Raw genomic sequence first — 22721 nt, forward strand, 5'->3', positions numbered from 1 at the left:
GGAAATTGGAAATTCGGACTTTTCAACGCAACAATGGCAGCCATCTTGTTAAATGCACTACCACTGTCGGATCATCGTCGTGGCGACCAGAGCCAACCGAACCAATCGGACTTTCGGTATGCACACAACGCTGCATTTTTTTAAAAACATTTTTTATCACATCTAAGGTTACTGTGGCTTTTGTTCTTCCAACGAGGGGATATTCTTCACTGTCAAAGGCTTACAGAAGTTCTCCTTATCAGTCTCGAGCACCTTTTTGATAGGCTAGATGTGACACATGAACGTTGCTTTGCAGGTCAAACACACGGCCGGGATGATGCGGCCGGGACTTCAAAAGCGCTGGAGGAAATCACATTAACTTTCTGCCGGCATATTTTTTTTTCCCTCGCGCTCCTCCGAGAGGCGTCCCCTTGTGTGTGTGTCTGTGTGCACATTCATCGGCGCTCACATAATATTCCATGCAAACCTTCATCAGGCTCTTCCCTTCCCTTCAAGCACAGTATCTATGTCACAGCACTTTGCACATTCTCTCCCTCGCCTCAGCGTACAAACACACACAGCCTCAGGTGGTGTAATTGATTGTGACAGGAAGTCCTGGGAGGGTGGTTGGCGGGTTATCGGGTTAACCTGTGAAGTGAAACCCACCTGACACTCGACTCCAACACGTAGAGCAGGCATGTAGCAAAGTCTGGAGGCAAAGAGATGTGGACTTATTATATTCAACTATTATATTCTCACATTTTAAAATGGAGGACACCGTTTGTTTGGGTTCTATGGAGTCGAATTCGGAGCTGTCCGTCAAGCTGGCTCCATTGACAGCTCAGGTAATCAACAACGCACCCGTGACCAATCAGTCAACAACTCCCGTCGGGCCGGCGCTAAAGATCTATCTGCGAGTCGACGGCGACTGACACCGATGAGGCGCACGCATGATGAAATGCGGCGCAATCACCGCAGCGTGATGCGTTGCCGCAATTTGGCCACAGATATCCGTCATCGCTCTTTAGTCACTGATGGCAGCTTTGATCTAAAGGAGAATTTAGTAACTACGGCTTGATGACGAGATCGAGAAAGAGATAACATGCAAGGCGGAGGTGAAGTGGATTACGGAATAGATAAAGTGCCAATAACCATCCATTCAAATTTGATATATCAAACAAACACAATCTGGTTTCTACAACTTGATCTCAATCAAAGTGTCCTCCAAATAGCTGAGAAAGTCAGTCTAGCGTACAATTCATCCAGGACGCTCACATGGGAACTAGTTTTTTCCAAAGACCGGTTCTATATGCGGCCCGCCTGGATGCCAATCTGTGCATCATCGCTTTGATGTACAGTACATGCAAGGCGGCCCTCCCGCAGGACACCGATTGGCATTACTGCCGTTATTACACACGGAATTTATTTTCCCAGTACCTCAGAGGCAAAAAAGCGGGTGTGTACAGTACTTGCCTGAGGTTTGTGAAATAAGCACTGCCACGACATTACCCAGCGAGCGTTCACGGCAGTAATTCATTCACAGACATCTGGCAAGATGTGTTGGGAGAAGAAAAGCAGGAGACACAGACGCCTGAACGTAGAATGCAAATGACTGCAGGGAATATACTTTTTGTGGGATTATTGCAAAGACAAGTGTAGCTAAGGAAGATGAACATAAGACAGGCTGCCGTGATGCAACACTATCCATGAGAAGAATAAGTTCTTGGAAGATGACGAAGACAGGCACTGGGGAAAAGGTTCAGTGAGGTTCTGAAGTGGGTCGGATGTGTCGTCTACAAATTTATAAACAACGGCAATTTAGGAGATTTTCTAAATGCATAATGGGGGTTTATGTTTTTTCTCTTTGTGGTCTTTAAAAAACATAACTTGTAGCCTAGAGATGTCATCAGAATTATTTTTGCAGACATGACAAGGCCAAAAAAAAAAAAAAAATGTTCAAAGAAGTACTGCTCATGACGAGCAAATCCTTTTTTTTTTTTGCATAAAACTATTACAATGTTCTTGGAAAAACTGGCCTTCAGCAGACAACCACCAAGGCCAAACAATTCTAATATGCAAATGATCGCTTCTAAATTGAAGTGGAAGGGGGGAAAAAATCTTAGCCTTTCTCCGGAACACTAACAAATATATGCCGATTAAGTAGTTCATGTATAATTCCCCTCTCAGTTTTGTGTTTCGATATTCGCGGTGGTTACTTGACTGTACTTTAACATCATTGGCTGCTATGTTACTTACAAGGTCAAAGAATCTCACTCTCATTAGCAATTTGAATAATGCATGAAAGCTTACATGGCCAAGGAATCTGCTACGAAAGAAAAGATTAGTGGCCCTACAGTCTAACCCTGAGGTACACCAGAGATGAGGAAAAAAAAAAAAGCATCAATCAGACAGAAATTCTGATATATGACAGCTTCATATAAATTACAAGAGAAGGGAATGACTAATTCTGCGCATGTATATATAAAATGGAATGAAGCAAATATCTAATTCCAGCTATCGGCGAGAACCCTCTAACAAGCTATCATGATCCCACTTTTAAACAAGACATTACCACCCTGTGGATCTAAATTTATATTCTGCCTGGGTGATCCCCCTGAGCTGTGGTCTGAAAAGGCCAGGAGGTATTTCCATATTTATCGTACAACGCCCGATGAATAAATCAGAGGCAGAGCAAACTTTTGGACACATTCCTTCATAAAAGTGCGCTTTGACGCGGATCATTAAGTACTCACATGTGCGGATGGGCGGCTTGAAATGTCACGAGTACTTTGTTGTCATTTGCTAAACGGATGAATTGATGATATAGTGAGTCCTCCATGCTCTTGCTTGTCATTGTCTTTAACTTTGTAGTGGCGCTCTTAATCACGCTACTCTCGCTGATTGAACCAGTGTACGAAGCCAATTAGGAGAAGTCACAAGTGGGTAATTAGGCAAGTGAATGCGCTGCATGGAGTTGAAATGGGCCAATGAAAGAGATGGGTCAGGAACATGGCAGCAACTCTGCTCTCATTCGTTAATGCTGCAGTATTTCAATAAATGATATCACAAAATGCTACTAGCTTGGTTTCCCCTCTTTTTGCATACACAATTCCGAAAATACAATCTCTCCAATCCCGTCTCGCATTGCTAGAAGTGGCAGCAGGTTACATCAGCATAATGCCAAGCTGTGCTGATCCAGGCTAAAAAAAAACGGCTGGGCCAACCGTTCTGCTCTATTTGGCACACCTGACCACAGCTCTTTCCAGGAAGCCCCTAAGCAAACTTGTAATTCCAGCTATCTCCACCCTGCTTGTCCTTCTCTGAAATTCCACAACTTTCCAAGCCACCGAGCCCATTTGCCAGTGTCATGTATCTAATTGTCCCACTGCGTGACCAAATGGTGGTCTTGTCCACCTGGGTGCCAAATGCCGGGCTCATCCAAAAGAGTTTGCACCGAATAAAATGTCAGAAAAGTTCCAGGACTGACGTCACCACGATACATTTCTAATCTAGCTTTATAAATAAATATGACTACTCAAGCATGGCAGCTTGAGAAACCATTTTTGAGCCATCCTTGATGGATTCAACACTTTTCAGACAAGAGTCCTTGTCATGTTTCTCGTGCTGACATCAAAATTACAATCAGACACACATTACAGCCCATTACGACATTATCCGATTAAGTGCGACTAATTTCCTCCTCGAGCGCTGAATATATCTTGAATTTAATGATTAGAATTAGCAATACTTTCAAAGTTTAGTGCAATTGTCCATTGTGACGTTCTTTCCGATTGTTGTCTTTTTCGTCAAGGGCAGCAGAGGAGTGGAGAAAAGTGGGAGGATATGGTGAGAGCGCTCACTCTGACAGGTGGACAAATGACAACAATTGCGACTAGGATCTTTGTGCACTTTGATCCATGACAGGAGGACCGATTCATCGACGTGCGGACAGATGTATCGTGAGTGGGTGACAAGTGAAAAATGACAAAGTGGGTGGAAGAGCAACAGAGGATTTGGTCAAGGAAATGAGGATGTTAAATAGAGGTGGGGAGAAATTTTGGAAGGATTTTCTCAAGGACACAAAGTTAAGCAACAAGTCTGTGACCATTGCAGGTTTTTCCTTTGTATAACAGAAGGGATACCATTATTTTTTTTCCCACACTCCCAGTTCTTGTTTCTATGGAAACTGGCCCCTCAAAGGGGGTTTGAAGGATGCAAAACAGGTGCTTTGAGCGCTTCTGGAGTTGCAGTGAAAAATGCAAGCTTTTTTTTTTGTCAAAGTGACATAAAAAAATCAGGAATATATTTGATTTATCTCCGGGGGAGCATCACTATTTTCTTTTATTCAAATATTTGTTTTTCAGCTTTTCACCTAGTAAGGCCTACTTCATTTTAGCATGCAACACATTTTGAGTGGACAAATGATTCGAAAATAGATGTGTAATCCATGACTAATTCGAACCAAATCCCTCTTTTTTTTTTTGCATCCTGCCACATAAGCAGAAATGGAAAATTTTTCAGTTAAGAGTGAGTGATACCTTTTTTTCCTCTTTCTTTCAGACGCCATTGTTTTATTTTAGACAGCCTCTGCAAACGCCTGCATCACCCACCCACACACACACACAAAAACACACACACACACACACACTAATCATACCCCACCCACACCACCATCTAACCCACACACACCTAAATCAGAAGTAGCTAACAATGCCCAATCCAGCGATTGACTTGCAGCACATTTTCTCCGCTCTGGTAAGCAACCAAATTGCCAAAGGAGATTGAACCCTTTCTGTTCAAACAAAATATTTCTTGAAAAACGGCAATTAGCAACTCAATTACAGATTGACATTGTGGAATGCATATCAGACCAGTTGCACTACTACATCAGGTTTGTTCTCCAATAAATCATCCCTACTTCGAAATGCACCATCGAGGTTTGAGTCACGTGAGCCTGCGAGGAAATTAAATTCCATTAATTAGGCCAGCAGATTTGCCTGCCTCCTAAGCCTCCCCTCATTCAGACAAATTCCCAATTAATAACTGTGCATTGCTGTTGACTGTGTTTGAATGGAATCTAATGCGGCCATACTCAAGAAGTAGGACAAGCAGTGAATTTCCCTTGTGGATGAAGAAATGATCTCTCTTTAAGAAAAAAATAATAATAAAAAAAATCTTGCGCCAACAAAAAGTTAATAATTGGTCACCTTGAGTGGTGTAATTAAAAATGAAGAATTCTCTTGGCTGCAAGCACGATTCAAAACTACACCTGCAAACCATCGTCTGCCCTGTCTTCTAATGCTTTGCATGAGACAAGCGGAGGTAATGCATAAAAATTGGTGCGGCGCACACAAACACACGCTGCTTGTGCTGTCCCTCTCCGACAACTGTTGGAATCAATCTGAGCCTCTCAGCTGGTCTAAAGCAATCAGTGTGATGGGATTCTACTTGCTTCTTGCTTTACATATTCAATCTGTCTCAATCTTCTGGAGATAAACACAGCTTCCCGAGGTCCTTGGCAGCGCCGTGCACTGTGGCGTCACCGTAATGAGCCGTGGAGGGCTGAGAGAGCCGAGCGTACGAGCTCCATCGAGGGAGGAGGGGGGTGGGGGGGGGGGGGGGGGTTGGGGGGTGTTAGGGGAGAATTCCAGAGAATCGAACGGAATTTTTTAAAATCATTCAAACAAAGGTGAGTCCAAATTTTTGGACCACTCCACTCGTCTCTCAGAAAACTACTCGATTTCTTCTTGACTATTATCTAAAAAAAAAAAAAGCTACTGCTCACACTCCACAATCCAACCATTCCACTCAGTCATAACCATAAAGTACTTTTAAATGCTGCTTGTTTTTATGGCGCTTCTGTTCATGATTTCCCCTCCAAGCTTGAATTCTTGAGCTGTGTCAAGGCTGATTGAAAAGCAAAGCAAAAGGCGGATAAAAAGAACGATGACGCTCAAGACTAGCTCAAATGCCCACCGCGGTGTCATCTGAAACAACAATACTGATAACTCAGAGAAATTGTCACAATGGGAAAAATAACATTGCTACATCCTCATAATTGACGCAAATAAAAATTTCATGTGGAAATGCCACAAGTTCTTTGTTGTAGTAAAAACTCCACACTTTCATTTGACTGAATACAGAAGTCTGTAAAAAAAAAAAAAAATGTAAGTCTCAAGCTCTGTCTGGAGGCCAGCTTGTCGTGAAAATAAGAGAGCAGCACTCTCTAATTTTCCACTGTGAAAGTCACAATATCCCCTGGGTGGACCTCCAACAAAATCTGTATCAAACAACTTCAGCACAGACCTCGCTCTCCTAACACAAGCAATCCAAAAAAACTTAACTTCAGTAAACACTCCACAACCCACACAACTCCGACAGCCTGCTGGAAAAACCAACAGAATCGCTAAATCATCGCTGGCACCGTAGACGGGGGCCCTTTCTGGCACCATCCTGACTTCATCCCTATCCACTAGCAAACATGACTCCAAAATTGATTCCAGCGATATTACCAAAGACCGATGAATTTAATCATGAGTTGCCGATTAATCGATTAATTTCGACAGCTCTAATCGTTACAATTCAGTGGAATTATTCTCCAGTTGTCACATACTGCAATCCTGCCGCCATTTTTCAACTAACTAACTCGGTCCCTGTTGACATGTCTATTACCAAATTGTCTTTGGCCGCATGTGTCTGAGTAATCCCGAGCGTGGTGTTGCAGTACAGACGTCGCCGTTCACGATGGGGCAACGGCTATCATCCAGATCACACAAACAGGAGCTAACCCCCGGCACCTCGGCTCATTTTTAATTGCTCCCGCTACATAACGCGCGCAACTCAACAGAGGCGTGGAAGCTGCCAGCATCATTAGTAACAAAATCACTCATTCCCTGTCGCTCACCCAGTCGCACTTCATTCCATCTTTTATATTCTTTTTTGTTTCTCTTCGCTGCAAACACACAACTCGAGTTCCTACAACAACGGGGAATCACAGCGGCTTCGGGGAAACAATCATTCGCAGACATGGCCTGAAGCAACCCGAGGGCGTGGAAAAAAAAATGTTTATACGACTTGAGTGCAAGTTCAGAGCGGTGTGTGTGTGTGACTCCACTAAAGATTTTGCTGTGATAGCACAGGTACGAAATGAAAAATCAATCAAACAAATTTAACACCAGCTTACTTTTGTACCTTTGCTGATCTCATGAATAGAAAACTTATGATGGTCTGTCACCTCTAAAAATGAGCAGAATGAGGTGACTAAACAAGCAATCTCAGATTCTAAGAAATATGCGAGAATATCACTCAAAACAGTCGCTCAAAAATGGATTTCAACAAGGAGACGTCCAAATTGAAAAAGTGCGGACTAGGTAAAACATGGCAGGCAACCTGAGACGGCGTGATGTCACACCTCTCAAATAGAAAGGTAATTAGCACCAACACACCACTCACGTTCGCACATAACATTTGTCCACATGAAGAGACAATAAAATTCACACCCCTGCCTGGAACCGAAAGAATACAATTATAAAAAAGGTGTAGACGACTGATGCATGGCGAGGAGGGAAGCCTCGTGTCGGCGAGGAGATTTGGAAAAGGGTGCGATCATCAACAGCTTAGCATAGCGTCTCGCTAATCACGAAGATTGCACCTATGACTCAGTGCTTCTGTCACCTTCTCGCATGGCACAAGTAGTACAGTGATTTCAAAGTAGCGGTGGGTGGAGGCGGCTGTGCTCAACCTTAAAGTAACAATATGCTGTTTGACCTTATCGCACAGCAGGTATCGTACGTTTTTCTTTTTATCATAGGTCAATTTGATTGAATTTCAAATGTTTCCTTTAGTTATTTTTAATTAGTGAATTGAAAGCAGCTCTGTCCAAACCGCAGTTCACTCTGGTATTAACCTCGCCTGATATCCAATGCCGGGGACATAAATTCTGCGGCACAAATAGTCTATTCTTCTTTTGAGCCGACCTTGCATTTTTTTTTTTTTTTTTTTTTTAGGGCGGCAGTCCATGCGTCATTGTCTATTTCGACACAGTAAAAAGTGTAGAAGTGGCGACTAGGATATATTTCTGTGCCTGGCCAGGTTGAGGTCAATGGCTTTGACTGGCAGATAAGATATGAGAGGCCATATTTCCTACTGGCATTGAATGCAACAGAGCCTTGAAATATGCAAGGCCAGATCGTTTTTCTGGGATTTAAGACTTTTTGGTCCAAGAAAAACATGTCAGGACTTAACACAGCAAAGCAGGGGGAGAACTCGAGGACAATTTCCGCCGTTGTCTCTTGAATGACGGCAGCGGGAAACTTATTGACTTGTAATGGCCACTTGTGCTGTCCTTTGGGTGGTCCGTGTGTCGAGGCGACGTGACAGCAACCTTGTGTTTTGACCTGCCAATTACGTTCCAATCATTCACAACACACTTGTTCTTTTTTCTCCTCCTCTCGTCACCACCTGTAATTTTTCTACCCTTCTATTTCTTTTATTTCCTTCTATTCTCGCTCAGTTTTATATCCATTCTAGCTCGAGCGGAACCTCGTGATTTGAAGGGAATCTACTGTTGAAGAATGGACAGCCTGTTACTTATACAACTCTATTTGGCATATTTATTTCCTGCTCATCAGCGACGAGCGAGACACAAAAGCGAACCGGCTCTCCTGCTGCGGAATCTTTGAATGCTCTGCTAGGAAATTGATTGTTTCCGAGAATTTAGCCCGGCCCTTTCATCTTTTTTTTTTTTCTCCAATTGACTGATTGATTGCTGGCTCTTTCCTGTTGCTTCAAGTAAAGTTCACATCGTCTGTGGTTAAAAAGAGCAAAATGATGTGGGGACCACGCAAAGAAATGTCCTTGCTGCATTTATTTATAGTTTTCCTGAGACAAAATGTAAATGTCGCTCTAGTAAAAATAATTCCTAAATATTGTTTCAAATACCAAGTAAGGGCGTTGACATGTCTGCTACGGATACTCATGAGAGACAAACTTAGCAAATGAATCACACTTACCTTTTTTTCCACTTGAAGGAATACTGGAAGTCATTTGTGATGATATTTTACTTGCATCTCCGCTGAACAAATTGGGAATCGGCTTACAAAGTGTTGTCTCTGAAATAGACAATATGTTTGTTGTGTTATCTTAAGTTAATTCAGAAACTAAGCTGTTGTTTCCCATTTATCAAGTTGTTCTGTCTTTCATTTGACTTTGTTTCCTTATCGCTTCCCGCAGGTCAGTGACTAAAGTGCTCCCTGCGTGCATGTCATCACAAAACTATCACGGGCGCTCAAAGTAGCCCAGGGCGCGCTTTTGATCAAACCGCAAGTGCGATGAGAACACCTGCAGGTGCGCCTTGCACCACAGCAGGGAGGATCAAGTGCAATCTGAGATACAAAAAATGCACAGGCGACAGGGAAAATATACTTTTCAGAAAGGAAATGGATCCAGCCATCCGTCCATTTTTGATAGCGCTTATCCCGTTTGGCACTGCGGGGAGTAACAACTACTCGACGGCTATTGGAACACATGGAAAGAAAAAAAAAATGCTCAGAATGGAACCCCTAAAAATTCAATCGGCAAATTATGACATTCCAAGCACTTTAAAATTTTAAGTCGATCATGCTTGAAAGTCACATACATAGAAAGGAATCACAAATAGTCTTGTGTACATCTTTGCATTAAAGCTCAATGACACGCTGGGATGCTGCAGGGATGTCATTTACAGAATCGGGACATTTGTATAGATTTATGCATAGAGTTGAAATTCAAAGTACTGACGCTGATACGGCTAGGACACGTGGAGAACCTACAAATGGGTGAATGCACAAAGTGACATGTAGTACAGAAAACATTTGTTCGCACACAGCACAACTGTACGAGTACAAGATGAACATGAATCTGTGTTCCGATGCAGCAAGGCTGAATAAAAAAAGCTATAATACAAAAGCTATAATGCCCTCTTTGCCTTTCTATTGACTCCACATCTGAGATGGCCATCTTACTTCTAACTTTAGTAAGCAATGTCCACCTCAAGGTGCAGTAGCCAAACACTGACCAGTGGGGGGCGTATGAAACAAAAACAACCATACTAAATGGTCTTGAGTTCTTTTAGCTCAAGACAAATAATATGGTCAAGTGTGTGGGGTAAAAAAAAAAAAAATACAATCAACATGCTTTCCAATATGATTTGTCTTTATTGAGCAGCTAAGGTGTCTTGACCCTAAGCTTCAAGTTGTAACCTATTATAAGTACACACTTGTTGGGTCACGGGCACTCTCCTTGCACTCCTAATAAACAGCTCCGCTTCACTTCAAGTGTTTATGACATTCATTTACAAATGCACCGCTGTGTTAAATCCTGCTAGGAAACATTAGCCAAACTCTTCAAATAGGGGCGTTCTCTCGTGGCATTATAGAGGCCATTGTACTTGGGGAATGATTCTTGGCTCTGATGACGTGGAAAAGGTTACTTAGGGTGTCAGTGGTGTAGAACCCTAATTGTTGAAAATTCATTAAATATGGGAGGGAAAATCAGAAAGAACACATTACCTGGCGCTCCACACGAGATACCTGGACTGGTTGCCAGCCAATTGGGCAGAATGAATGGCCGACTAATAGGCCGATGTTCCGCCCGATTGTGAATCGTGATTAGCTGAAATCTAACGGGCATCATGACGAAGCACACTGATGCAGCTATCAACACAGCTGTAATTATACACGGTAGGCACTGTGACTACACACACTTTTACTACAAAAAATGAGCATAGTAAGAAATAAAAGCCAGCATCTCATAGTGGCAGTCTTGAGGTGAGGTGAGGTAAGAGTGATTTGGTCCCTTAAAGTCTTCATGGACACATCTAGAAGTGCTAGAGGTCACCACTCTGGGGTTCGGGTCTGGCTTCCTGGTGGTGGCCGCGACCTAGTCTCGGGAAGCGGGATGACGTTTTGCAGCGGGGCGTCTTGGGGCCGCTGTCGTTGGTCTGGGGCGCATCCCTAAAATACCACAAGACAAGAAGATTCAAATGAACATCTGCTGAGGTTTGTTATTCAAACAGACAACTGCTGGCCCGAATCGTCGCTCTTCTGCCAGAACACTTCTTTTGTTTAATCTAGACTTTAGTGAAAACTATACCGAAAAAGCTGTTCTTAAGCAAAATCCCCATAAATAATTGGTCTATTTTCCATTTGAAATCCGATTCAACAACTTTTTAATTAAAAGACAATGTTGATATGATAGATGAGATAATGACGCAACTTTAGATGCTTGGCCAGGCGTGATAATGCTTGCTGATTGCAGCTGCTTATCAGTTTTTACATCAGATTAAATGGGAGTGAGTTTTTGAACAGTTTAACAAAGGAAGTATAACTGGCCAAAGCAATACATTTCAACACCAATCCGATAATGAGTAGAACGTGCCATCTGAATTTAGTCCTTTCACTCTAGGGATGTTCCGATACCGCGTTTTCTCAGACCGATACCAGTATGAGTAAAAGTCTCGATACCAAGAACCGATACTTAAGCACTTTGGATACAAAAAAATGACTGTAAATCCTACTGTAAAATTATTTTCCTTCAGATTGCATGGAACTACTGGCAAAACTGGTATCGGCCAAAATCGTGAGTATCGATACTGTGAAATAAGGCTGGTATCTGCATCGATATCTGGTATCGATGCTGATCCATATTTCATTCCCTGCTGGCTTTTTTCAAATCAAGGAAAACACCAGTTAAATCTGCAACTAACTTGACAACAGTCAACGACATAACAGATATCTTAGCACTTCCACAAACCTCGCCGCAGTGATGATACCAGCGCCACCGTCGTCGCTGCTACGAGCGAACCTTGATCCCTAACTAGTATCAGATGACGATGAGGATGAAAGATGGCAATGAAAAAGCAGCACGGTGAATTAGCGACGCGTTAACAGCTCGAGCAGTCACCCTTCACCTTCCGCGCACGATGATGATGCTTTGACAAAGGGACAAACTGCGGATGGAAAAATGGCAGCGACAAAAAAACAGCACGTACATGTCCTCTTCAAAAATGGAAAGTCATTTTCAGTGAATTGGCTTTTAAATACCCATTTGCACAGGGAAAATATTTTCTCTGTATTTTTAGATAAGGGAAGGATGCGACATCATCATTCATGGGAATTCTCTATTCTTCAGATTTCTACTCTCCAGTTTGTTGCCGTTGCATTTCGACACCATACTGACTTGAACATTGAGCGGGAGAGCCAGCTTTGCCAGGCCTGGCTGAAATGTTATTCATTTGACTGCAGGGAAGCATAATTAGAGCAAGCAGGTACACACAAGCCGCAATCTAATTGATTGTCTCGACAGGAAGTGGTGGGCTTGAGCAAATAGTACATGCCGGATAAACTATTCCCTTTTCCTCTTTCTTGCACGTTCAAGCACACACACACACACACACGCACGCACGCACGCACGCACGCGCGCACATGCACGCACATGCACATGCACATGCACATGCGCGCGCACGCACGCACGCACACACACACACACACACACACACACACACACACACACACACACACACACACACACACACACACACACACACACACACACACACACACACACACACACACACACACACACACACACACACACACACACACACACACACACACACACACACACACACACACACAGCACACACAGTCACACTTGCCTAATCTGGCACAATGAAAGGTTACATCCTTATTCTGGAGTCAAACTGCCCCAAACTGCTCTTGACAGCAAAACAAAGGTTCTAAGCACTTTGTTTTCCCGTCGACAGCAAGTCAATAAGGCAGGAAACAAGCCAGCGAGTGCGGAGTCTTGTGTTCTGAATAAAACAAACACCTCACCATGGAGCTGCATTCAAATTATTAGGGAGTCCAAAGGCCAGACAAGTTGATGAAAATGTGGGACTGCAGCGTCAACATAAGAAATACATCAATTTACATGTTTTAAGTTAAATATGTGAATTAAAGTGCATCAAGAAATCAAATTCAAAAATGAAAGATAAATGGCTAAGCAATGACATGAATGGACAAAAGTATTAGGAAATCGATGTTTTTTTTTTTTTTTTTTTTTTTAAAAAATATACACGACCCATTAATTAAAAAAAAAAATAAAAAATCATGTTCTATGATTTGACCACAAATGCATCAGGTATGTGTGCTACAAGCAAATAATTTGATATTTCCTTTTGTACATGGCCTGTTTGCAATCAAATAAACATTTCTCCTTGAGCTTGGAGATATGAAAGAGATAATTACAGAGCCTCTTGTTGGGAGAAGCTCCTGAGACTTCTGTGCTTTCACTGTTTAGCAGGGCCTCTGGGCCCATTTCCATTCTACTGGATAATAATAGTGTCAGGCATTTGGGTTAATCGCTACCTCTCATTTTAATTTTTTTTTTTTTTACAATGGTATATTGCTTTTAATTAACAACCGACTGGTCTTTTTTCCCCCCTCCCTCACCTAGCCACAAATTAATAGAGGAAATTATGCAGAATGGTTTGAAAAGTTACAAATTCCAGAACTGAATTAGTTTGGTGTTCTGTCCAAAACGTCAATGTTTTCTTTTAATAACAGTGCCTTTGGGTAATTTCAAGAGTGACAAGTCTGCATGACTGTCAATGACTGTTGCTGCTTTAGCCATTAAGTGAGATGTCAACATTCCGGTCAGACGGCAGAGACAGGTCATTTCCCGCTGACTGATTGCAGTAAGTGCAAAATGTTGTGGAAAGCTGACAGGAAATGACTAGAACGTGTCATTTGGAGATGCTGCTGGTAGGGTTAGGTAGGTGGGTCACTGAGCAATCAGACATGTTTTGAGTGTGTGTGTGTGTGTGTGTGTGTCACAGAACATGTACTCTACGTACTCTACTTTTGGTTAAGTGTAACTTTCTGTTTTATTGATTGCTACTATTGACCTCTGTTGTCATTTGGTTCAATTTTAAAGTTTGAATCTAATTTGTTCGTAGCATTTGTGCATGTGTGTCTACTTACAGACAAAAAGGCAGCAGTGACAGCAGGGTCTCCTTAGTGGGATGGGTGGTGAAGTCTGGCAGCGTCTGGATCACTTTGTTCATGACCATACGAAGGTAACACTGCAGCTGCTTCCGCCTCTCCTCCACAAACTTGGCGTCCTTTAAACACACACAGACGAGAAGCGGATCTTATGATGCAGGAAGATGCGTTTCGATCTGACAATGAAAATAGCTATCAGTGTAAGTTCCTGAAAACATTTTTACAGTGTTTTGACTTTCAAAAGACAAACTGACATGAATTACAACAATAAATAAATCATTTATGGTTATTTTGCCATTTGCTCGCCGGTGAACAAAGAAAATGAGCTCAAGCGCATTCAGAAGTCCTTCATGGTGTAAACCACTGCAGGCAGCGGCATGCAGCCACATGGCGCGAGCTAGCATGGCTAATGGTAGTCCAGCAAAGGCTCACAACAAAGCCTGGGCAACGGTCTGTTTTACTGGGACTAACAGCCCTCGCCAGTTGAATTGAAATGGAAACTACTGCTTTTTCTTTTGATCTCAAATCCAAATCCCAAGGACACTTCATTGAGCCGACTCAAAAGACACTCTTCAAAGAACGGTTTGTTGTGCTGGTGATGTGGAACATCGCTAACTGCTACAATCCGAAAGGACCGAGAGACTTAATTAAACATGCAGGTATGCCTCAAATTTAATTTTATCCTTCAACAATTGCAAAAAGTGAAAATACGAGAGTAGTAGATTCAAAGTAACAAAAAATTTGACGAGGTAAGCAGAGCTGCATTGCGTTGTCTTAGCTTGCCCATTAGCTTGAGCTAATAGCGTCGTTTGAGTATACTGTGGGTTACCTATCAACACAAATACGAGTGGCTCGTGCCAGGAGAAGAGACGGCAAGCGAGTCGTGCAAATCTGATGTGTCAGATTAGGCTTCGCGTGCCAGTGTGAGTTTCATGCTCTACCAACACATGAAGGGACACCCTGACTGCTTTCATGGATGTCAGAGGAGTAATAACCCTAATGGACATTGTGACACATTCATGAAGACGAAACGCGGTAGCAAAAAGGTGACGCCGCTCGCTCGGAGAGACGGCGAAGCAACTGTTGCAGGTACGACTTTGCATTATCCCTTGGCTCCTCCCATCCCAAATCAGTCCATCGTCACATCAAGTGTAGGTGCCAGCGGATATTAAACATGAAGGCCGAGCAGAGCTTAAAGAAAACATCTTAGGGCCTAATTCTGTCAGCGTACGCCTGCACCACTTAACACACACAACTCCTATATGAGCGAGGACAGCTTGACATGTATGTTGCTCTCAACCTTTTCCAGACATGGTTAGACACCTCAACCTATGAACGTTTGCACTGGCGGAGCTCTTTTTACGTCCTGCCTTTTTACACATTCTTATAAAAACATTAGTATTATTATAATTGGTATTAAGGACTCAAAGTGTGTTACGAAGACACTTCAGATTTTGACCTCCAAGCTAAAATAGATTGCCGGCATGTAATTAGATGGTTTGATATTTGCATTTACTAGCATGATGTTGCTAATAAAGGGTCCGGTGAGTTCGTAAAAGCGCTAATGGAGAGTGGATGTTGTCATAAAAACATGCGGCGATATACGGGGGCCTGGAAATGGCCATGTACACACAAACACATGATGCTGGATGTCACTTCAGAGAGAGAAACGATAAGCTCAGATAAGCACAAGAGGGGAAGCTGTCAATGGGAGAGACGCTCCAACGTAGTCACATATGCTCACTGGATTTCCTGGCAGCTTTACACTATTCAAGTCTGGCACAGGGGAAGAAAAACACTCCTGATAGCAGTTCTGAAGAAGAACTTAATGTTGCCCGGCAACAAGACGTTTTAGAAGGGAAAAAAGGCATAGCTGAGGAAATGAGTGAACTGTGATCAAGTCAGAAACTTTGCAGCAACAATGCTGGTAAAGAAAAAAATATATACCTATATTCTTTCTTTCTGGTCACTTCTTAAATCAGCATGAATGAACGCGAGCGACGGGGATTTGGACCCGAGAAACGAAACGAGAGTGGGCAGCAGGGCTGAACATTCTGTTCTCTCCACGCCGCATGTAAACACTCTCCAACGCGCAGGTCTCGGCTATGCATAAAACATCACAAGCGATTCAGGAATACGAGAACCTTCACAATGTCATCATTTCAAAAGCGTGAAACATGTGTATTGCATAATAAATGAAGACAACATACTAAGATTGGTTAATAATTCACTTTGTAGTTTCTGATTAATTAATCAGGGCAGCCCTGGCACAAATGCCGATTGCGCAAGAGGCTCATTCATTTTTCGGGACTCTTATATAATGTGATCAAAAGGCAAACAATGGTGATTTTTATTTATAGACACACGCGGTACTTAAGCAATCATCTCTATTATCTTGTCAATAAGCAACCGTAATTGCAATCACCACTCTGCCTCAATATCCCACCAGGCGTACAGTTATCCCGTTTCAACGAGCTTTTCTGTGAAGATTTTATAATTGAATCATCAGTGAGGAGCTTGATTGACTGATCACTCCGGCACGCTTCTCCAAATGGGATTAAACCATAACAAATAGCAGAAAAATAAGGCCCAATATTATTTTTTTCAAAATATCTCTTATGTCCAACACCAAAATTGCCATTGTCTTAAACTGTGCATTTGAAGGAAAATTGACTTCATTGCACCTCTGAATGGCATTTGCTACTAATATAAGTCAGCAGGCCTACTTTCACAAAAGGTCCTTTTCTATTCACCGAGCAGCTATTCCTTCAACAACGCCAACACATGTTCTCGGATTTGGCTATTAGCAGGCATAATGGTGTGCTATTTGTTCAAATTACCATTATGGCTGTCCAGACCAAAAGCGGTGTTAGGAGCATGCATTACTGCAAAGATGATCCAATTCTGGAAACTATTTGCCTAGTTAAGAAGTAGTCAAAGAAGTTTGAGAAGTGTCTGTGTGTGTGTGTGTGTGTGTGTGTGTGTGTGTGTGTGTGTGTGTGTGTGTGTGTGTGTATGCGTGTGTGCGCGCGCGCGTGTGTGTGTGTGTGTGTGTGTGCGTGTGTGTGTGTGTGTGTGAGGTACAGTTCACTCACACAGCTGGACAGTCTGACCTCAAGCACCAGGAGATTCATGGCCAGTGCGTTATTAAGCTCATTATCAGCGATAGAAACACGCAAATGAGGTAAAAATGGTTTGATGGTGACAAATCGCGCAGGGGCCAGAGGTCAATTTGACCACAGACGAGAAAATTCACATCCCGCAATTAAACAGAAAAGTGCGCGACTTTAAATAATGTAACTGTGGTTTAAGTGAAGGCCATTTAGAAGGTCGGACCATAAAGCAGGCATTCGGAGAAGAAGGCCCGAGGTGTCAACGGGAAGTTTTATGCGGGGAGAACTTAAGCGAATCACGCCGATCAATACGACACTGTTTACAAAATGTAACTCTCAATATCACGCAGATCAGTCTTCTGAAAGCCGTTGCATTGGTTGCTAAGCTGAAAATATGATTTGCTTTGCCATACATATCATGGCATTTTTATTGATTCATTTCAAATTGCAGTAGCGTTGATCCTATGATGGCCGGAACCCCAGTAGAGCAAAAGGTATCATTTGACATTATGTAACTGGGCCCGCATTAATTACACCGGGCGAAGCTCCAAGTAGCAAAAGAGGATGATGACACATTCACAGGCATCTCCTCAAAAGCAGGCTAGACTGATTTTACACATCTGAACCGTGACTTCCTTCATGCTCCTGGAGAACTTTAGCTTGGTAGCTCCGTGCTGTCAGTCACGTTGAGGGGCGCGGCATGATGAAACCGTGAGAACGGCGGGCGTGAAATCGAGTTAGCGAGGATGTGTGATTTTTACAGCTGCTTGAAGTGTAGATATTCAAAAGTGCAGATAAAAAGACTTGGGAGATTTTCGCTGGCCTGATGTTACATTTCTGAGTTTTTAGATGGACGAGACGGTAGGTAGGGAAGATTGTAACAAGATGGAGGAGGCACAGAGGGAGCAGCATGGCACAAAATGAAGGATATAATAAGTGACTGAAAACACGTTTGTGTTTCAGTCTCCTGGGAAATAAACAAAGATGAGGAGGTGGGACAAATAGTTGCTGTGATGAGGGAGTGTATTTGTAAAGACATCGAAGCTTTTTTTTTTCTTCCAAAATGAGCTCAAATGCAAACTGAGTAGGTGAGGAAAAGAGGCCGATGGAGGGGACTTGTGAAATTTCAAAATAGAAAAGGAAAATCAAAGGCAAAAAAAAGAAGAAAAAAAAAAGAGAAGCGATTTACACAGCATGAAAAAGGGCGGCAGGAGGAGAAAGAAAGGAAGGTCTACTCGGGGTGAAAAAAAATAAATGTGCAATCACGGGCCGATTGAGGTAACCCGTGGGAAAAATATTAGGGAGGCTAGGGTCTCAATTCAAAATCATAGCCCTGCCGCAATTCTTTGAATATTTCCGCCTGCTTGTCATTTGGAGCACTTGCAAAATCTCTCCAGAAGGATGCAGGCTTTGAGACGTGGCCTGAAAGCGATAAATCCGGGTCGGGGCTTTCTCTTGCCATGCTTGCTGATTTCCAAGGGATGTTGCAAACCAATAATTCACACAAACTGCCAGTGTAATGAGCTTTAGAGGGGCTTTCAAGGACATGATAGCGGCCACTATGTGGTCAACCATACGACACACAACGGGGCAGGCATGCTTATCTCGGTCGGTTTAGATTTCCAACCATGAAACTGCAGAGTACTTTGAAGGTAGCGAGCTTGACCGGCGCTTTCGGCCATGGCGGCTTCAAACCCAACCAAGCAAAGCATCCAGGTCAGAACCAAATTAAGGTTGGAGGAACCGGCTGCTGACGGTGGGGACGATGTGGACCTCGGGCTGTCACTGCCCGTGAAGAATGTGTGCATGTACAGTAAATACAGCAGAAGATCAAATGAGCAATGCACCAGTTACATTTTGGATACATGCTTGATACAGGCTGATCAAATTTAATGATCCCAACTTAAAACTGACACATAATCACTATAAATGTTGATTTGTGGGGGATATAAAAAAAAAAAAAGCATGACGACAAAATGTAGATCTAAAAATGTAAATCATCAATCCACTTCTAAATCAGAGCGCTCGATAGAGTGAATTTTATGTGGGTGTACCAAAACTAAAATGAGCTGCTTTCCAAAGTATATTAAAGTCATACATCTCAATTGAGAGCTTGATATGTTAGGGAGGAGTTAAGGTTAGCCTGGGTTGTCAAGGAGAGTCTCTGCTTACCTTCATGAACTTCAGAAAAAAAATTCAAGACAATCTTGAGCTCACCTTGTTCCCGATGGCTTTCTTTGGCGGAAAGTTGAACGTGTCCACTTGTGGAAATTGGGACCTCAGACGGTTGTGCAGCTCCCTAAACTCGGTGTAGCGTCTATATACATTCCACTCATTGTCCAGAATGCGGATGTAGACCTGAGGAATAGACAAATAAGATATGGATGGATAACGTGAGTTTTGCATCTGATAAGTTTGTCATTAAAGTTTCATATAGCCTCACCGAAATCAGAGAGAAAAAAAAAAGGTTTTTCACATCATCTCGCTAACATAATGCCACGCAGAGATAGAGTCTGTCTTTCGACGTGACAGCTCTGCTACCATTTCCATGCACCATTAGCTGCTTTATTCACACTCACAAAAGAGAGGGGGAGCGGGGAGAGGAGACAGAATGAGCCTATTACAAAGAAAACGAGAAGGAGATGGGCTTCTGTTTTCATGGGGGTGAAAACCAGGAGTGAGAGATGAAATGTTTTTTTTAAAATTCCATTTCAAAACAGGAGCTGATACAAAAAAAAGTTGTGGGCAGTAGTGCTGAAGCAGGGAAGGGGGGCGGAAATAAACCATGTGACCTCACAATTGAATTGTGTGACGCAACTTCAATGCTGATGTCACAAGCGTCTCTTTTGACCCCGTTTTCCACGTCAATGATGTGCTCCGATGAGACACCTGAGGGATGGATGACTGTTAGCATGTCACTCCTTAGCACCCCCCGATATTACAAGAGCTTCATCAAGCATGACGGGAGCACGCTTGAAAGTTTACATGCAATCAAACATGGTGTTGGTTGCTTTTATAGCACTTTGCATTTATTAGTGTCATTCCACCGTTATAACCAAGAGCAACTCGTGTTGGCGGAATATTATTTTATTTTGCACTGAAGGAGGATAGACCTTTACAGGCTATTTATTTGCATCTGTACGTCTATTTTGGGGAAATCTCAGCTACATTCGATATAATTTGGATGGGTAAATGATTCATAAAATTAGGTGGAAAATAAATCACGTCTAAATAATAAATCAATTTTATTTATTAAAAACGTTACAATTACTTTCCAATTTCAGGGACCACTTGCAATACCGCCACGGACCACTTAAGGGCCGCGAACCACAAGTTTAAGACTCTATGGGCCATCATTAGATTACGCTTGTTGTGATGTCGAGATTACATTTGAGCCATTGAAGGAACAGTTTAACAGTGGAAAAATGTCCATAGGCTAAAGTTTGCTAAACTATGAGGTGAGATGTAATGAACAACTTCAATAAATAGAGCATCTGAAATTGAAATGTCTCAAAGCCATTTTACCCAGGAGACGTGTTTCTTATCTAACAAAGTGAATGACCTTTACATAGCTCAGGAGAAAAAGGCTTCATTTCTTGTTTTGAGGCGACTGTTACTTTTCTCACTGGTGTTTTTGTCAGCGTGCGCATGACACTACAAAGCGGGAAATGCGAACATGACAAGTCTGACATTTTGGACGGTCATTAAAAGGCATCGCCTGTGTTTTGTTAGCCACGGGAAATGTCTCGTTGTTGAATCATCGATGTCGTGAATATGTCTAGGGAATGTTAAGATATCCCAAAAAGTTTGTTGAATGGTTTGACAATTATCTTCTCTCGGTACAGTGCAGAAGTGGTGAGCACATCTGCCTCACAGATCTGCAGTTCTGGGTTCAGATCCAAATTGAATATATCCTGCTTTTTTGCCGCTCGAGAAAAAAACTCCATTGTACAGTTACGACAGCAAAACATCAGAGCAAGATGCCGAGACAAACAAGCTGTTTCAAATGTGCCTGCTCTGTCACGTTTCCATAAATTAGAGCATTGTTTAATGCAGAGTGACTCTTATTTATCTCGCATTTTCCAAGTGGCTTCTCCAACATTCCCTACTGGGAATAGGAACGTCTAAACAGACTGCCTGGATTTTGCTTGCATTAGTAAAATGTGAAACACGGGAAGCAGCTGTGTTGTTGTTGTCAAGCTGCTGTTTTCCAATCCCATTAAAATGCAGCACCTGAAACCAAAAGAGTGCGGCGAGAGAATTTGTTGACTCTGACTGAACATTTATTGAAGGATGCTTGTATAAAATATTCAGGTTTTTTTTTTTTTTTCTTCACGATTTGATTGAAAGCGACTGGCCATTCCCTCTAAATTACAGCGAACAAGTTTTTGCTATTGACTAAAAGCCTGGAGCTACCCCTAAAATTGAGAGGATCCAAATTTTCTGCAATAGTACTGTATCACTGTTTGATTTGTGTACACATTCAAAGTCGTTCTTAGTTATTTTTGCCTTGCCAACAAAGGGGAAAAAAACAGAGCGAGTCCAGTAAGGACTGAAGAGTGGCAAAAGAAATTCAATTGAAAGCAACGGGAGGCTAAGTGCAATTAAATCGAACTTGGTGAAAGACAGATATCTTTTCTTTCTCCTCACACTTCTCCCTTCATAAAAGAAAAGACATCAATACACCAGGGCGACGTTTTCAAGTTGGAAGCTACCTTGGAAAATCCTCTCATGCCCCAGCAGGTGGCTTTTATCACAATTACCGCCATCATTCCCATCGCCTCCTCTTTTCCTTGCGACTGAGAGAGAGTCTTTGTCGGATAGCATCTCTTCCTTCTTTCCTGAGGACAAGCCACTAACAACACCCGAGGATTAGCCATCTTGAGGCAAGCAGCAGGCAAATGCCGGCCGCAATGTAAAGACGAGATGAATTGGACACAAAGACAGAGAGGAGTGAAGCTGACTGATGAGAAGATTAAACATGCGAAGTAAAGGCAGACAATTAAAGGCCCCGGACAGGAGGAGGAATGAAAAATTGACAGTAACAAGGCTAAAAGAGCTGATTGACAAATTACACTTCAGCTCAAGAGCTCATCGGCTAAAATCGCCGTCACCAGCCAAATTGGGAAAGGGGAAGACAGGCCAAATTCCCATCCCACCTCTCACATGTCACATTCAGCTGCCAATGACACACCGACGGAGCGCTTTTTCAATGGCTGGCTCACCCATGACGGGCTAAAGTGGGCGTCCCTCGTGTTCTTTTGTGGAGGGGTTCAAATCCAGGTGACGCATCGACATAAGTGGGGTGGTTGCATGGTTAAATAATTTTATTTTGATCGTAAAAAATATTAATAATGTATTTTGCAACCATATTGAAAATCCCCCTGATCAATTTGAAGAACTTTTTTTTTTTTTCAGACAGTACTCATCTCTAATGTCTGAACTAATTGCATCTTCTCTTGTAGGTTAGTAATGAGCTTACACAATATAGTGAGTCCGTCTGGTCGTAAAATTGAGTGCCTCCCCGCTGCAAGGGCATGCGATGTAAATGAGACGGTGGATGTGATACCTAAGCGGCAAGACGAGC

The 22721-nt window shown here is 42.6% G+C and overlaps 1 protein-coding gene and 1 long non-coding RNA gene across 6 annotated transcripts in view; one reads left to right on the top strand and one right to left on the bottom strand.

The window, feature by feature from the left end:
• snx29 (sorting nexin 29) overlaps window positions 1-22721 on the bottom strand; it is an 85825-nt gene that overhangs the window by 29033 nt on the left and 34071 nt on the right. For 2 of the 5 annotated variants that reach the window (XR_007489251.2, XR_007489252.2), the window contains exons 19-21: window positions 19352-19492; window positions 14001-14140; window positions 8991-9089 (exon numbers count right to left, since the gene is read on the bottom strand). Coding sequence is in view for 1 of the 5 variants with exons in the window: in XM_049759184.2 (XP_049615141.1) it covers window positions 10844-10970; window positions 14001-14140; window positions 19352-19492 (408 nt within the window). In the remaining 4 variants the exon portion in view is untranslated. Of the gene's footprint in view, window positions 1-645; window positions 689-8990; window positions 9090-10152; window positions 10971-14000; window positions 14141-19351; window positions 19493-22721 lie in introns of those variants that run through there. The other 3 variants (XR_007489250.2, XM_049759184.2, XR_007489253.2) reach the window with 3 other exon arrangements.
• Window positions 7541-9159, top strand: LOC125991357 (uncharacterized). The gene is made up of 2 exons (XR_007489259.1): window positions 7541-7761; window positions 8492-9159. It is a non-coding gene; the product is annotated as an uncharacterized lncRNA (long non-coding RNA).

This window comes from Syngnathus scovelli, chromosome 21, assembly GCF_024217435.2.
Source record: "Syngnathus scovelli strain Florida chromosome 21, RoL_Ssco_1.2, whole genome shotgun sequence".
Lineage (NCBI taxonomy): Eukaryota > Metazoa > Chordata > Actinopteri > Syngnathiformes > Syngnathidae > Syngnathus > Syngnathus scovelli.